The 16,439-nt window shown below is 35.6% G+C and overlaps 1 protein-coding gene across 4 annotated transcripts; it reads left to right on the top strand.

The window, feature by feature from the left end:
- LOC110375960 (longitudinals lacking protein, isoforms A/B/D/L) lies at nt 1–13,048 on the top strand. Of its 4 annotated transcripts, none has more exons than XM_021334266.3 (6): nt 1–226; nt 731–937; nt 1,370–1,627; nt 2,923–3,172; nt 4,210–4,281; nt 7,760–9,881. In XM_021334266.3, the coding sequence occupies exons 2-6, from the start codon at nt 764–766 to the stop codon at nt 8,482–8,484; spliced, it is 1,479 nt and encodes a 492-aa protein (XP_021189941.3). In that variant the 5' UTR covers nt 1–226; nt 731–763; the 3' UTR covers nt 8,485–9,881. The 4 variants fall into 4 exon arrangements, with proteins under 4 accessions (XP_021189941.3, XP_021189943.2, XP_021189944.1 ...); XM_021334268.3 differs by lacking the exon at nt 7,760–9,881 and adding an exon at nt 6,759–7,460 and having other exon boundaries at nt 5–226; XM_021334269.3 differs by lacking the exon at nt 7,760–9,881 and adding an exon at nt 10,646–13,048 and having other exon boundaries at nt 6–226.
- The last annotated feature ends 3,391 nt before the right edge of the window (nt 13,049–16,439 follow it).

A 16,439-nucleotide genomic window follows, 5' to 3' on the forward strand; every position in this document is an offset into this window, starting at 1 on the left:
GAGCTTATTTTGGGTCATTCGCGTCGCTTCCAACTTGTACTTCGTTTGGATTTTTGTAGAGGTGCCTTTCTCTAAACTTGCAACATAGCATAGTTTTAGTTTAGTGTTTTCAATTTCATTCAAGAAAGCTGGCGGGTGTGCAAATGTGTTGAAATAAAAGTGGCAATTAATCCTAAAACAAGTAAAAGTGTTAAAATACGTTAAATCAGTTAATGCAATAGTCAAGGTAAGCATTTTAATCTTTAGCATTACGGCTCCGATAAGGGCTTACTTATTGCTAGGACTTTTCATCTTGAAAATTTCCACTCGTGAACTTTCGAAGTAAAGTTCTCAGAAGTTTCTTTGTTAACTTTCAACTTTTTTGATGTTCGTTGTGCTAAGGCACCGCGATGAACTTGAACAGTTTATGTGTGTCGTGAAAAGTTTGCCCAGAAAATAGTAAAACTTAGAATTTTCGTCGCCATTTTATTTTTTGTCGCGCTGGAAAAGCGGCCATTTTCTTTGTGCCGCGTCGCTTACGACGACTCGTATGTGGTCCATAAAGTTAATTTAGTTAAGTTGGGGCGTGATCTCATTGTATGAAGTGATTCGGTGAGATAATTAACGCTATGCAGTGATAATCGTTCAGAATCCAATGTTTGTGTAGTCATAGTGAAGTTTTCCTAATGGCCTAGTTATTGCGTGTGTTATTAGACCTTGTTTAGACGTTGCTTGAATTTCTCATTAAAAGGGCTGAGGGCGCGGCGAGTGGCTAGACGGCATCATGGACGACGACCAACAGTTCTGCCTGAGGTGGAACAACCATCAGTCGACGCTGGTGTCTGTTTTCGACACTCTTCTCGAGAAGGGTATGCACGTGGACTGCACCCTGGCTGCCGAGGGTCAAACGCTGAAGGCGCACAAAGTGGTGCTGTCGGCATGCAGTCCCTATTTCGAGGTACGTACACTCCTCATAATGTAGGTCAATTACGATCGTGTCTAAGTTACTTGCTAGGCAATACAGTTTTGCTCTAATAAACATACCACTTGTTCCATTCTAGCTTTCATGTATTAACAATTAGGCAGTGTACATAGGTGCATAGATGAGTTGGCAACTGAAAGTTGCCTGTACCACTTTTTCTAAACGCCTGCTTGCAATTATTCATTACCTAACATCATGCCATTAACAGTAGTTAACTTAATGACATGCTAGTGTTTTGGTGCATTAACTAATTATATTTAATTGATTTTTGTCTCATGTAAATTGATTGTGAATAGAAGTTCTAACAATGAATTGTTATTTGAAACTAACTTTCAGTAGACTATTTACAAACATAGCATAGAAGTAAAAGTAAACAATATGAACAATGGTTGGATGATTTTGTTTCAGAGTGTATTATCACAGCAGTATGATAAGCATCCAATAATTATCCTCAAGGATGTAAAATATGCTGAGTTGAGGGCAATGATGGATTACATGTACCGCGGTGAGGTCAACATATCTCAAGACCAGTTGGCCGCACTGCTCAAAGCCGCAGAGTCCCTACAGATCAAGGGGCTGTCTGACAACAAACCCTCAAGGCCACCGTCGCGCCCTGCGCAGGCTGTTGCTGCACACCCGCCTCGTGCCCCCTCACCACCACCACAGGTTGGTTTAACCTATATGTAATTTCAAACATCTCAATACAAAGCCACGAAAACATTAGGAACATGTTTTGTTAGCACATACCTACATGTTATGTTTGGAATGTTGACAAAAAGTTGTGTGTCATATGCAGAGATGAGAATAAGTTATAGTTACATTAAAATGGTAAACCTTGGCACCACACTCATGAGTGTTGGCAGATGTTGTTATGTGCAAATCATCAACAAGAGATAAAGTTGGACTGCTGAACACATGTAAAAACATGATGTGTCTGTTTTATTTTAGTATGTAGTGAAATGTAACGCAATACAGCTTAAGTATGTTAAATCAATAGTAGAGCGTTCCATCCAGTAGAACCCACAACTTGCCAGAATAAAATGTATATTGTTTCTGAGAAAGATTGTAAACTTTTGGGATTTAATATTAGGATCATAGGATTGATACTAATTAGTGTACTACACTGCCTCGTATTCTTATGGTTTTGTGGTAAAAGAATAGAGTGAACCAATGTCTACTCACATGCTTGTGCTCTATAATAAGTAATATCTTAGAACAGCCGCCGGTTGAAATCTGCCTCGGACACAATTAGTATTACTAGTTTGTCCTATACCTTATAATTAAGATTATGGTTATAAGTAAGTTGACATAGTACTTCAATATCTCAAGCTACAATTCTGAAAGCACTATGTATCAGTTATGTTGTTATCTAATATACTTCTTTTCTTTGAGCCACAAATACAAATTTTACATAATAAAATAAACTGGCATAATATTAAAAACGTATTATAAAATAGCATAATATAAAACAAATCATTACTTTGGTTTTGCTTTGTAAGTTGTCAATTATGGCCCAGAAAAAGAGAACTTTCAGGGAGATCATCTAAGAGCATAGAAAGTGTATAAAGTATTATTCAATTGAATGTTATGTCATTCACTTCCCTAATAATGTGGACATATAAGATCCATCTTTATTTTGAAGAAATTGTTATTGTATTAAAATATAAGAATCAAAGATAATGGAGCCAAAATACTAAATGTAAAAGAGGGTAGTAAAATAACAATTTTATTGTTAAAAATAAGGTGGAAGTGTGACTAAATAAGTAAATTACTGTGGTATTTACCTAAAGTACTCTTGTGGCTTATGGGAAATCTAATAAGTTTCATAACTACTTTGAATTGCAAATCCAAAAATTTCTGATAAAACTTTTTGTACGACATTCACCATTTGCCTAGCCTTCTCCCAGTTATGTTGGGGTTGTCCTAACAAAAAAATAACAAGAGTTATTCTTTGCCACCAGGCCCGAGACGGTAGCATAGACAGCAGCCGTGAAGGGTCAGTAAGTCCAACACGTCGTCGGAAGAAAGCGCGCCGCATGTCGAACGAGTTGCCGGCCGCGCCGCTGCCGCCGCCCAATGACAATGCGCAGGGCAACGGCGACGACGCCGCCACCTGCAAAGAGGAGCTGCAGCGAGACGGCGTGGAAGACCTGACACTTGATGACGAACCCGACGAACAGCCCGCCGTTGCACACAACGACGTAGTACGCAGTAAGTGTCACATTATGTTGTTGTATCACCTCAGGAAAAAGTAAAAGTCTCCTTTTCCATTTTAAGCCAAATTAATTTAGTTCATATAAATTAACCAGTCATTTTATTATAAATTTGTAAAAAAGATGTAGGTATTGAATCGTTTGAAATATTTATATTATTGTAAAGTGATTGAGTAGAAATAACAAAGACTATAATTAACTACTTCAATTACTGTCTACATGAAAACTATCATTCCATAATGGTTGAAATCTAAATAATATGTAGGACAAAATATCAACCAAAATTTTTTTGGTCTACTAGAGCATGAGACACGATTGAACTAAGTTTACAAACTTTGGTTACAAGTTTACAAAACTCTGGAGTGGATACACTGCAATGGGCGTGGATCAAACTCACGACTTCAGTTCTGGGCTTAATTCTGCCTAGTAAAATAGTAAATTTATTCCACTTTAAAGTTGTTATGAGACCTTGTATAATATGTATGTTCAAACTTGAAGATCTCTCAACTTTCTGAAATTATTTACAAGACAAACACAAATATTTATTCATTCATATCTTTGAAACAATCACATATATGTCCTACATTTTAATCTATCAATCAGAAAGAAACTACTTCCACACTTAAAATGGTTTTATATTATTAACATTAGTACATATTTTATGTATTTGGTGCTCTGGACTCTCACACAGTAGATATTTTTGTATGTTTTTTGTCTCAAGCCTTTAACATATGGAATGCTAATGAATTAAGTATTCTTTTTAACCACAAAAAATACTTTCTAGATTTCTGTTGAACCAAGTCAAGTCTATATCATGACAGATAACAAAACAGATATGCAGACATAGCATTGTATTGTTATGGTTTTCAACAGTTAGATTAAAACTAATTGTATACAAATTAATAATGATACCAGTACAGATATCACAAAAACTAAAATTGTTTACGGTTGAATTTTCCTAACAATGTAATAGTCAGTGTGTGGCACAGTTGTCCCTGGGGCATATGAACTGACGTGGGCATTTTGTGGTTCCAGATTTCCAATGGCACATGGAACGATCTCAAGATGACATAATGAACTCGAGCGACGGCGCGCGAGAGTCGCAAGGTAAGCCGCACAGTGCTCGCACCGCCGCCCGGTGCTGCTCAGGCAACATGTTGCGTTGACACTGCTTTCGATGTTTATTATTTACCTTCAAACGAACAACGCGACATGTCACATGGGATTCAAATGATATTCTGGGACAATTCACTTTTTATGTTGCAATTCATTTATTCAAAGTTCATTCTTGTCAAAAATATGTGAAAAGTTAATTGTCCCAGACATACAAGGAACGGATGAAATGCGCAATGTCTTCCCATAATTTGAATTAGACAAACAGTCATTGCTTAAAATAATCTATTTATGTTATATATAAATATTATATTTTCACGACAGTGGATATGAGAGTGCTAGTGTTTTCACATGTGAAACTCCAATCTTATATTAATTAGTATCTAATATTATTATAAACTACTAATCTTATTACTACAAATTTTATATTTTATTACGTTATGAGATTTTAAAGTTATTCCAGTGCATCAGGTAAAGGTTTTAATTTTGGTAATGAGGTTTTATTCATGTAGCCTTTAAGGTGAGGTAATTGAAAAGGTAAGTATAGGTTTACGTTAATATTTTTCACAAATTGTTACGCTTATGTTTGTGATATGGGACTTAGTGAATGTAGATTGTTGCATGCTTCAGTAATGTAATGTTGTCGTAGTGAGCACACGTTGCAATTAACATTGGCAATTAGTGCAACTATTTACTATAAACACGTTCATAGTCTAACACTGGAGTGGACTGGTTTATTTTATTGGTAAGTAATTTTTACGTATTTATTATCAATTATATTATACATAGTTATTAAATATGTAGTACAATTTATTTTAATAAGCACGACACCTCACTTTGCCCATGTTTTATTGGGTTTTTAAATATAGTTTGTTTATCATCGCTAAACAAAAATATCGTGGAAATCATTTTTATAGCACAGTGTGAATTGATGTTTGTAGAAGATTGGACTGTCTGCACGCGGCGCCCCGACAAAAGGTAAATGTGATTTATTTACACTGTCCACGTAGTTGATGGTTATGTGGCTTATTTATTTATTATTTTATACATTTTCGTTTTTTTTTGCATTCACATGTGATTTCACTGCAGACGTCTTTTCTTAGCAATTCATGCCAAAATTTAAAAACAGTTAAATGTTTTCGTTTATTTTATGCATGTTCACTAGGTAGAAATATAAAAGAGTAAACAAAATTATCGGAAGCATGGTGAGACACTGCCAGTTCCTAGTGGATGCGCATTTCATTTTCAATATACTGATGCAATTACTTGATAGGACAATTGAAAATAACAAAATGTTGAAGCTATGACACCAGACTACACGGATTACAGGACATAAACACGGGACATAAAAATCAAGTATAAGTTGTACCTGGCACATCTCACTCACTCAACATTGCTAGCCGGATGTCTCCGCTATCTCCCGCACGCACTCTACTATAACAACAACACCTGCTTGTAAGCACAACATTACTTCAGATGCCTCGGCATTTTGCCTTACTCTCATTGTGACGTCAGAACAATCATATTTATATGAGTTACTAACACACCACTGCTTTGTATTTAATTTATTCTCGCTTTTCATTTACACTTCCAGAACTCCTAGAAATGATTAACAATAATTACGCAAAAACTCCTTTTCCATTAACCCGTGGGTACTTTAAGAACAACGTCATTAAGACTGAAGATGGATGTACCAAAACTATAAAAAAGAAAGTGAGAAAAATTGTGAAAAAAAAATTGGTGACAGTACAAAAACGATCGAAAAAGCAAGTAAGAGGGGATTTTACCACAAGTAAGAGAGGGCCCCGTAGAAATGATAATAAAGATCGTTCATACGTATGTTCCATTTGCAAGATGAAGCGTTATAAGTACAGAAGGAATAAGTTGAGACATGAAAAGTACGAATGTGTCGGTGGGCCGCAGTTCAGCTGTGAGTGCGGCAAAAAATACTCGCAAAAAAAAACATTAATGACGCACATTGCTCAAAAACATCCCGATCAGATGGATCGGAAGGAGTAACAATCACCGAGAATCGATTGACATTTTTTTTTGAAGATTTTCTTGATTTTTTAAATTATTTTTTGATTTGTTACTTTTTCTATTTGAAAGATCTCTTGGATCTCTTTTGCCATGAATTGTTAAGAACTGATTTGTTTAGTTAAGATGTTACTAACACTTGTTTACCTTTTGGGAACTCCAGTTACAGTATTATTTTGTTCTTTTGAAGTTTTTTAGTGCCAGTAGTGGTTTAGGATACCATTATGAGATTATTGTTTTTTTTTTTGACTTGTTTACCATAGCCGCTTGCTATTACGTTATATAGTTTCCCTTTCATATTTTTTCTTTTTTGAATATATTTGATTCGTTATTATAATTTTGGTTTTTATTTATTTTTGAACATGGAATCTATAAGTTTATCTCGCATCTTGCAATGGCTGAAAATTGGACTGTATTAGATTTTTTTATTGCAGGTGAAAACATGTCGGCGCGACACAATATCGTGACAAGTAGTAGCAAAGAAAACGAAACCATCACGACACTAGCGATATTGAAAACCGTCAAGTCACCGCCCCCGCCCGTGCCTCCTGCGGCCGAGGAGACCAAGGAAAATAAAAAATTGGAGAACTTGTCTCCTAAACCGGCACCCAAGTTGTCTCCTAAATTAACGACCAAAATATCACCTAAACTATCACCGAAACCGTCGCCCAAGCCGTCACCTAAGTCGTCACCCGAGCGAACCCCGAGCAAACCCTCGTCTCCCTACTCGCTGGCGACGCGCTCCAGCATGATGAGCTGTTCTCCCTATAAGACTGAAAAGAAATACAAGTGTTCGAAATGTCACAGATGCTATAACGCTCGCAAGAACCTGGTGCGGCACGTGACGCTGGAGTGCGGCCGCGACCCGCAGTACAAGTGCCCCTACTGCCCCTACAGCAAGCACCGCCGCAACGAGCTCAAGAAGCACATCGACAAGAAGCACCCCGGCCACGCCGGCCTCAAGTGAACCCGTGTCTACCTACGCAGTGCTTTACTAGTGCCTTATTACTTCTACAAAACTATTTGATCTTCCTTTAGATAATATTGAAGTTAAATTTTATATTCGTCATGTTTACCTATGTATTGACAAATGATTGATATTCAATATTTTTTGAGCTATTAAACAATTAAAGAGTTATGAGACTTTCAATTTTGTAGCCGTTAAATTTCACCTAGTCCATTCCGATAATGTTCTTATGGGAAGATAAGTTTTAAAAATCAGTTTCTGTTATTTGGATTGTGCATGTTTTGCATGAATTTAGAAGCTTCGCCTTTATAATTTCTAACAGAAATTATTATTTTTATATTTTTTTATTATAACGCATTTCTTTGGTTCCTTAATTTTATTTTAGCCTTTGGTAGAATTAACAAGACTCAGTATGTAGTTCCGCTTAACTTATTTTATTTGCAATACCGTTAATGTATTGTATTTCAGAGTTACACAAGGATAGCCACCTGCCGTCGGCACTGCTATCGCTGCTGTCGGTGCAGCAGGCGCAGTCGCAGTCGCTGGTATCGCTCGTGCCTTCCTGCATTCAGGTCACGAACATCATGAAGCCCGGAGCCACTAAAGACCTCGCGCCATATGCGTCGCCCTTGCACATGCCCAAGATGCCACTCGATACGCTCAACTCCATCCCCGAAAACATAAAGGCGCATCTGTTACAGCAAGCGTTCATGCAGAACAACAACACTGTGCCACAGAACTTAGACTACAAGTTGCCCATCAAGCAAGACGACACAGAGTCGGACGCAGAATACGATGATACAGACGACATAGTGCTGCCAGAAGAGTCTGACACTTTCTACGACAGTAACGGAGGCTTCCCCGGCAACTCGGGCAGCATCCACGGCGACGACAGCTTCGATACCAAACCTGACATGAAGGGCCACTGGAAGAGAGACGGCAACAGCTCGGACGACGCGAGCCGCCAGTTCGAGTGCAAGCACTGCGGCAAGAAGTATCGCTGGAAGTCCACGCTGCGCCGCCACGAGAACGTAGAGTGCGGCGGCAAGGCCCCATCCCACCAATGCCCCTACTGCTCCTACAAGGCCAAGCAGAGGGGCAACCTAGGCGTACACATTAGGAAGCACCACAACAACGAGTGGTACATTTACGCCAGCAACAAAGTTAGGCGGAATAAGAAAACGTCTATATAGTTATAGTTAAGAGAAACATATAAAATCTTTAGACCAAAGTAGATACCTAACCAAATCGGTACTGCAATAATTTTATTTATATTTACATTATTTTTTGTTGAAGACATTTTATTATACACTAAAGAAATAGTTGTAATGTGCACATTCCCTAACGGCATTAGTGTTAATTTTGTTGTTTTTGTTTTAGAGTTTATAATGGTAGTTAAGACTGACCCTAAGTATTTTATTCAGAAGAATATGACCCAAGGTCGCAGTAATTTTAAATATTAGACAAATGGAAACTAGTGTTTAGGATTTATCCTATCCAAAGTGATGACGACGTTAATGTTGTATCACTAGCAACCCGAGAGGGTCTCTGCAGCCAAATTTTGGAATTTCCATTATTTAACTCGAATTTGTTTAGTTTTAATGACCTATCATTCCTAGAAAGGAATAATTCCAAATTGATAATTTAGTGCAATGATATTAAATAATTAGTTGATATTACATTAACACTGTAACATTAACCACGGTAGTTTCCACCACGGGTAGATTTATTTATAATGTGCGACGACATAACATGTCGCGACTAATATGTAGTTAGTCTCGCTATATCGACCCTATTGTTCATGTTTATAATTTATTTAAATTGTTTTCTTCCATTATGTTATTAGTACATGGGACCATTTACCTTGTCTTCCTTTCTTTCTTTGTAGCAAACCCAAAGTTATTTTAATGTTGTTTATTTCTTAGGATAATTTTTGAGGACTCTTGTCCTTCATGAACGCAAAGTTCCCAATTTTGTATGAACCTTCGTCATTTTATTTGCCGCGTTTCTTAGCAAAATTGGGGATATTTGCGAATTAGTTAGTTAAAAGCTCATCAATAATGTGCCTACAATGTTACCTGTAGTTATAAAACATATTTATTGATATTTTACAATATTTTGGTTTGAATTTTTGGTGAACTGGGATATAAAATGTGTTCAAAATTATATTTTTTGTTTTAAGCGTGTTGTCTTGATATTAACTGATATTTACATGCAATAACATATTTTCATGTTTCGTTTAGCATATTGACTGTTGATATTTTTTGTTAAACTAGGATAACAAAGCTATTTGACCAAAGTCAGTATTAGATTTTTAACGTGATGATAAGAAATAAAGAATGTTATTTGTTGTTGAAACAAGTCATTGCTAAGCATAGAAAAATAATGTTTTTGATATATGCAATATTCCCTTCATATCATGTTACGATTGCGGTATGAGGTACAGATGTATGGATTTATATAAATTGGATGTTATTATGTTGTTTGTTAATGTTATTGGAGTAGTTATCGATTAGTGTGATTTTTATATGAATATATTGGGGTTTACTTGGTAGAAAAGTTTAATCAAATATAGCTATAGTATATCAGATCCAAATGTGTTTTCCTTGCTTCGTTTGATTTTTTTGCCATTTCCAGTACGATACTTGTATCACGTTTGTTACTAGTTCTGTACAAACTTATTATTAGGTAAGTCATTTTGTCACGCATATTTATCTGTTCGTCGATTAACAAACGCATGTAAGCATGGTCGTCAATAAAAACATCAAACCCCACTTGCAGCTTGAGTTCTCAACTTGCGCATGTTGCATTTTTTTCTTTTTCTTTTTTCGTTCATACTAATATAATTAATAATTTCAGGTAGACAAGAAAGCCCATGGGTCGGGAGACTACATTTCATTAACAAAATGTTTATTACAATGGCAAAAGCTGTGTGACTAAAATGCTCCAGTAACACCATGAGATTTCTTTAAATGCCTAGTATTTTCAAAGATTTTGTGAGTCGCTTCAGAAACCACTGTAAGCAAGAAAGTTTATTGTGAAACAGTGAATCCTCGATTTAGAAGGACGCAATTTTAAAAATAAACGTTATTTCTTTTTATGTTCTTTTTTTTACTTTTCCTTTTTGCAAAGCTTTCATCACAGCACTCGGTGGACACTCACAGTAGAATATTATCTTTATATATACTATGTATACCTACACATCTATTTACTCGTATGTATCATGTTTAGTATGTATATAACATGTATTTATGTTTTGCTTGTAACTGTCGTTAACCTCACGGGAATGTTGAATGTTGCGTTTGTGTGCGCGGCCGCGACTGAGCCCTCCTCATGACGATGTGCGCGTTTCAGGCGGCGGCGCGGCGCCCGAGGACGTGTCGTTCAGCAGGATCGGCGGCCTGTCCTGGGACCAGTGGTCGGCGCGGCTGGCGCTGCCCTTCGCCGGCCTGCGCTCGCCCGTGCCGCTGCCGCAGCCGGGCGAGCCCAGCTTCACGTGCCCCGACTGCGGCCGCGTGTACAAGCTCAAGTCGTCGCTGCGCAACCACCAGAAGTGGGAGTGCGGCAAGGAGCCGCAGTTCCAGTGCCCCTACTGCGTGTACCGCGCCAAGCAGAAGATGCACATCGCGCGCCACATGGAGCGCATGCACCGCGAGGTACACATGAAGCCCGAGCAGTACATCAAGCAGGACAACGTCGACGCCTGCACATAGCGAGCGAACGCCTTAGTCACTTAATAAATACTCCATATTTAATAAGAACGTTGAACGATGATATATTAGGTTTTACATATCATTTGTCTATTAAAGTTGACTAGATACCATTTTTGATATATCTATTTTGGCGTTATCGGATCGTTAGTATTTGTTAAATTTGAAAATATTCAACACATATAGATAGAGAAGTTCTAACAAATTCCCAAGTTATCCCTATTGTGATAAATGTGATGAAATCTCTTTTGTGATAGTGGCGTCAGACAGTCACGTTAGATATAATCGCCATTCGTGAGGTCACAAACAGTGCCTTAAATCGTTACCTAATCGAGTAATTAACGTAACAATCGAAGTTATGATGACGAAATATAGATACCTTAATAAACTTGAACAAATTGACGAATTACTAATAGTATTCACGCTGTTACACGATTGTAGCAGTGTTTGCAACTATTGCATTTATCCAGTAATGTTAAGTCGAAAAGTGATTTTGTATAGTTACGGTTTTACTCTCTTTTATATTTTTTTATGTACAGCATTTAATATTGTAAACTATCATTCCTGGTTTCGTGTACGTAGATTTGAGGCGGTAGTTTGAGTAAATACAAGTGGTTTTGGATTTTATTGTTACCAATCGCAGTTACTATCTTCTAAATCAGAATTTATAGATAATTATGAGTCAGTTATGTTACAGCATCGAGTAAAAATATATGACTGGATATTAGAAAAGCCAAATTGTATTCAATTTGTGCGGCACGGCTTGTCGAGTTGTGATGATTGGGATTGATAATGTTGTATTCGGGTGTACTTGACGAACACACGATCGTTTATAAGTTCTATGCCTATTGTATATCATAGATTTAATGAAAATGAAGCTATTTTCGCTTAGTTAGCAAGCACTAGTTCTTTGCCATAAATGCATGTTCCATTATTATTGTAATACTCATAAGTTAATTTTTTTATTTCAATTTATTTTTAGATCTCTTTACATCTAATGCATTTATATTATTTTTAATTTAAGCTTGATATGTTTCTGTCGTAAAATGTGTGAAGATTGGTTACTCTTTAGTTCCTCGAGATGAATATCTGTTAGTTCTGTATTGGATGTTATATTTGGGGCCAATTTATTATAGAAATCTAAGGCCAGGAGAGAGCCTTAATTGATTGTTGATTTTTTTGAAATTAGACACTGCCATTACAGCGTTGTTACAATGAGTGAAGCACAATCATGTTGGTATGTCAGGGAAGTCCCGTTAATCTTCCACATAGATATAAGTATTTTATACATTACCATTTAGAAATTATTTTAAGTATAGGCAGTGGTAGCATGTATGTAAACTCATGCCGTCGTAGCTCTAGCCAACCGTTTACAGACATATACTGACGCGAGACACACCGAGTTACAATCGAGTGAATTTACCAACAAACTACCACATTAGATTATTATCCGCTGGAGTTACCATCATACAATCAAAATGTAGATTCACAAAGTACAACCATATAAATCTTGTCAGTATAAAACTAAGTGCCTTCAAAAGTTAGTCATTAGGGGTTAAAATGTTTCAGATTTAATTTCCGTTCGGTACAATCAAGAATGACTCGTAACTTATTGCAAAATTTCTAGGTTGTGATAAAATAACCGTAATACGACGTCAACCATTTTATACAAAAAGGTTAAATGATAGTGCTTATTGACTATAGTAGTTATACAAAGTTATACTCTTGACAAAACATATACAACTTATTTTATACACAATAATACACAAATAGCTGTGATAAAGGAAAAATACTGTTAGTAGATGAAAGGCAGGGCAGGAATTCAGGAGTCTACTAAGACATGCTCTGTGTATCAGTATCATGACCCAAGTGATGTTACGAACAAACCTAGTTACTCTTATATTTATAAGAAATTACTACCTAGAATATTTTTGTAGTTATTGTAGATACAATTTACTGTCAATAAGAAGTTACAGTGATTAAAATGCATTTGATTGTATTTTTTATAACCTTTTTTGTATTTTAAATAAAGTTGCTATTCTTGGTACGTATTTGTTTCAATATTTGTGAGGACGCGGGTTGGGTTCTTACTCAATGAAAGAGATGGGAGATCTATTAAGTTTCTGTTTCATTGAGTTATGATAAAAAAAAAATTCGAAAGTGCATGTAATTAAATTGTAGGATGGGGAATTCATTGAACTTGTTTATTTCAGTGAATTCAAGTTATTGTAACTAATTAATGGTTCTATGCATAACTGGTTGCATGCTAATTTAAAATAGATTATAAGGGAGCTAGTATAGATTAATACCAGTAGAACATGAGCAAATTAATGGGAGACATGGTGCATTTTCCTAAGCTTTCACACGGTAGCACATTTCTATCGGTGGCTTTGCTTCACATTACACGGTGGTAGCTGTTATGTGCACGTATTTATTTTTATTTGCGTTTAATTTCAGTTGCACAGTTGTACACTCCTTATATATTGAGTTATGGTACGCCTGGGTTGAGCAGCGGTAAGGCTGGGTGGACACTGTACGAATGCGTCGACTGCGGCAACAAATACAAGCACAAGGGCTCACTCCAGCGGCATATAAAGTATGAGTGTAGAAAACAGCCAAGCTTCAAGTGCCCGTACTGTGTGTACCGAGCGTATCAGAAACACAATTTGTTGCTACACGAGCGCCATCTACATAAAGATATGCCTGAGAAGGTGGATTTCGTGTCAGAATGACCCGCCGCTATAGGCCCGCAATGTCAGTACATTTGTTATTCATTTAACTAACTTCAAGACCGGTTTGCGTATGTTACTAACGCGATATCCTAACCTCTGTGCTTTCGTTTGAAAGTCTTTCTTGGAATTACATAATTAGTTCATTGTTCTTAGCAATCAAGCTCTCTAGTTTTCTACTAATATGTATTTCGTTTCAAATAGTCCAAATGTAACGGCACTTTTTACTTATTTTTGACTACTGACAAAATTAAATTGTCGACTTCCATAAAAATATCTTGACCCAAATGAATAGAAACCATTTATGCTTTCATAAGATTATAAAAGCATACCACATAATTTCTATGCAAATCGTCCAATTTTCGCTTTTTAGTCCGAGGTAGCCGCATGGTATATATTTTTGTCTCATAATAGCACCATACCAACGCACTACTTTTTGTAAATTTTATTTCTCGACTATCTTAATTTTAAATGAAAATTAGTACTGAAAACTATTATAACGTTTAAAAATTCTTCTGTTACAGCTGTAACTGTTACCATGAAGCCTAACATCTGGACCTTATACTTAATTCAAGACTACAAAAAGATCAAGGGATTGGTGAGAATTTAAAGAAAAAACCGACAACATTAATTTTATTTTGTATCCAGTGCAATCTTCAGTGCCAAAGAATATTGAGTAGGCTTGCGAATCTAGATCTTGCCTTTATTTAAGTTAAATATCCATAGGTATATAAAACTTAGTTACCTATGTTGATCAGAGTCGCTGTGCCGCGTCGATCCATAATTATATTTAACTAAAATGTCGCATGTTATTACCGGAACAAGGAAAATCAAGACTCAACGCGGTGCAGCTGTATTCCCACTATTAACAATGCCGATTCTAGGATTTTGTGAGAGGCGCTCGCAATATGTCTATACATTTTATTTGAGATATTTTGTCTGGAAAATTCTGATTATTTTCGAGTGTGAGCCCCTCAGCTGTCCTACATTTTCTTGAAAGCCTTATTTTGGTTTTAGTTACGATATATTACAAGGCGCTTCTTTTGGTCAACTTTTAACTAGATAGAATTTTTGATATTTGATAGCCTGACCTGCTTGATGAAGTCTATTTTGACTGAACACATATCTAATCTCTATGAATTGACGGATACAATTTAAATATAAATAAATATATGTATCCTTTTTATTTTTGTTTTAAATCCTGTGCCATATATATTCTTATATTTATTTCTACGATTGACCGTTAGGGGCGCACTTGTAAATTTAAATATAACTAGAAATCGACATTATTTCAATTTGAAATAATAGTTAGGGAATGTTATGTAGTAAATTTCAGTACCTAGCATAATATGAAAGACAAAACTTGAAACAACATAATAATGTATGATAACGTTAGCAATAACAAGTATTATGTCACAATTAGATGCATTATTACTAACATTTATTTTAGGGTTCCTGTCTACGAAACTCGGTAGCTTAGAAGGCAGCTTTATGATTTTTTATACCCCATTTGTTTAGAAGAATATGTTAATTCTGTTCAGAAGCATTACTTTAAGATAGACAACAGTATATACGTAAGACATTAGTGTTTTTCGTTTATATTATAAAGGTAGAGCATAATATTAATAGATTGTTATATTTTCTTGTTCTTGTTATTAATGTTTGTTTAGTGTGTGTTCCTTGTTACCAAAGAAAATATATTACTGCAAGAAAATTTGCGACAGAAGCAATGTATTATAGATATACAGATACAGTATTTCTGTTAAAAATGTCTTATTTTATTATTTGCATTTGTTACTGTTAAATAAGTTACCTTAAAAGAGTTCAAATTTTGAATCATGCAATATTATAAATAAACCAAAGAATCTTCCAGTCGATTCTTAGCCATAATAAGAAATTAGTGCCTTAAATAATAATTATTTTGTATACTATTGTTAAGTAAATTATTATGGTTATTTAATGTTAAGTTTTAAGTGAAACTTATGCACATGAGGTGCTGACAAATTATTTGAATGTACCATCAGGAGTATTGTAATGAGTGTTCATGGTACGAGTACCTATAGATTAGAATTTTATATTTTATTACGAAGTTTAACCTATAGACCCACCAACAAATTAGTTTAGATATTAACATAATCGGTGGTAGTTTGTCTGGCACTCACAATTATTTTAGTCAGTTAATTACAACAAATGAGTGTTACGACCATTTTGGTCCTTTCTAATAATTTTATAGCCAAAGAATTTTTCCAAAAAGTGTCTTTCAACTGGTAGAATATACCTACCTATGACACATTCTATTATTTCCAATATAATATTTTTCTCTTGTTCCAAAATATTGTGTACCCACATGCCTTTAAAAGTGAACTAAGCTTCATTTCGATAATAATGTGGCTATCACATCTTAGTGAGAACAGCACAAAATAATGTTAATTATTATTAATGTTTGAAGTATTTTATTTTGTTTTCAGTGAAGTCGAGTGTGTTTGGTTTGTTCTTTTTAAATTGGATTATGCATGTGAATAAATGTTCTTGATTCAATACATTATTTGTTTGTCTAACAAACACCTAAGTCTACTAATAAGTCACTTTCTACCAATACTTTTATATGAAGAAATATTTGGAACCAAGTCATCAGTAGGTATTCATTTATTTGCCATTAAAATTAACATTGGTATAAAGTGAATTGCCTTCACATTGTAGATTTACCTC

Source organism: Helicoverpa armigera, chromosome 11 (assembly GCF_030705265.1).
Source record: "Helicoverpa armigera isolate CAAS_96S chromosome 11, ASM3070526v1, whole genome shotgun sequence".
NCBI lineage: Eukaryota > Metazoa > Arthropoda > Insecta > Lepidoptera > Noctuidae > Helicoverpa > Helicoverpa armigera.

Bases quoted from the DNA above. Each gene is read 5' to 3' on its own strand.
- LOC110375960 (XM_021334266.3), top strand. From the start codon at position 764: ATGGACGACGACCAACAGTTCTGCCTGAGGTGGAACAACCATCAGTCG. The intron at 1,628-2,922 runs GTTGGTTTAACC...CTTTGCCACCAG, and splicing joins CCCCCTCACCACCACCACAG to GCCCGAGACGGTAGCATAGA. The intron at 3,173-4,209 runs GTAAGTGTCACA...TTGTGGTTCCAG, and splicing joins ACACAACGACGTAGTACGCA to ATTTCCAATGGCACATGGAA.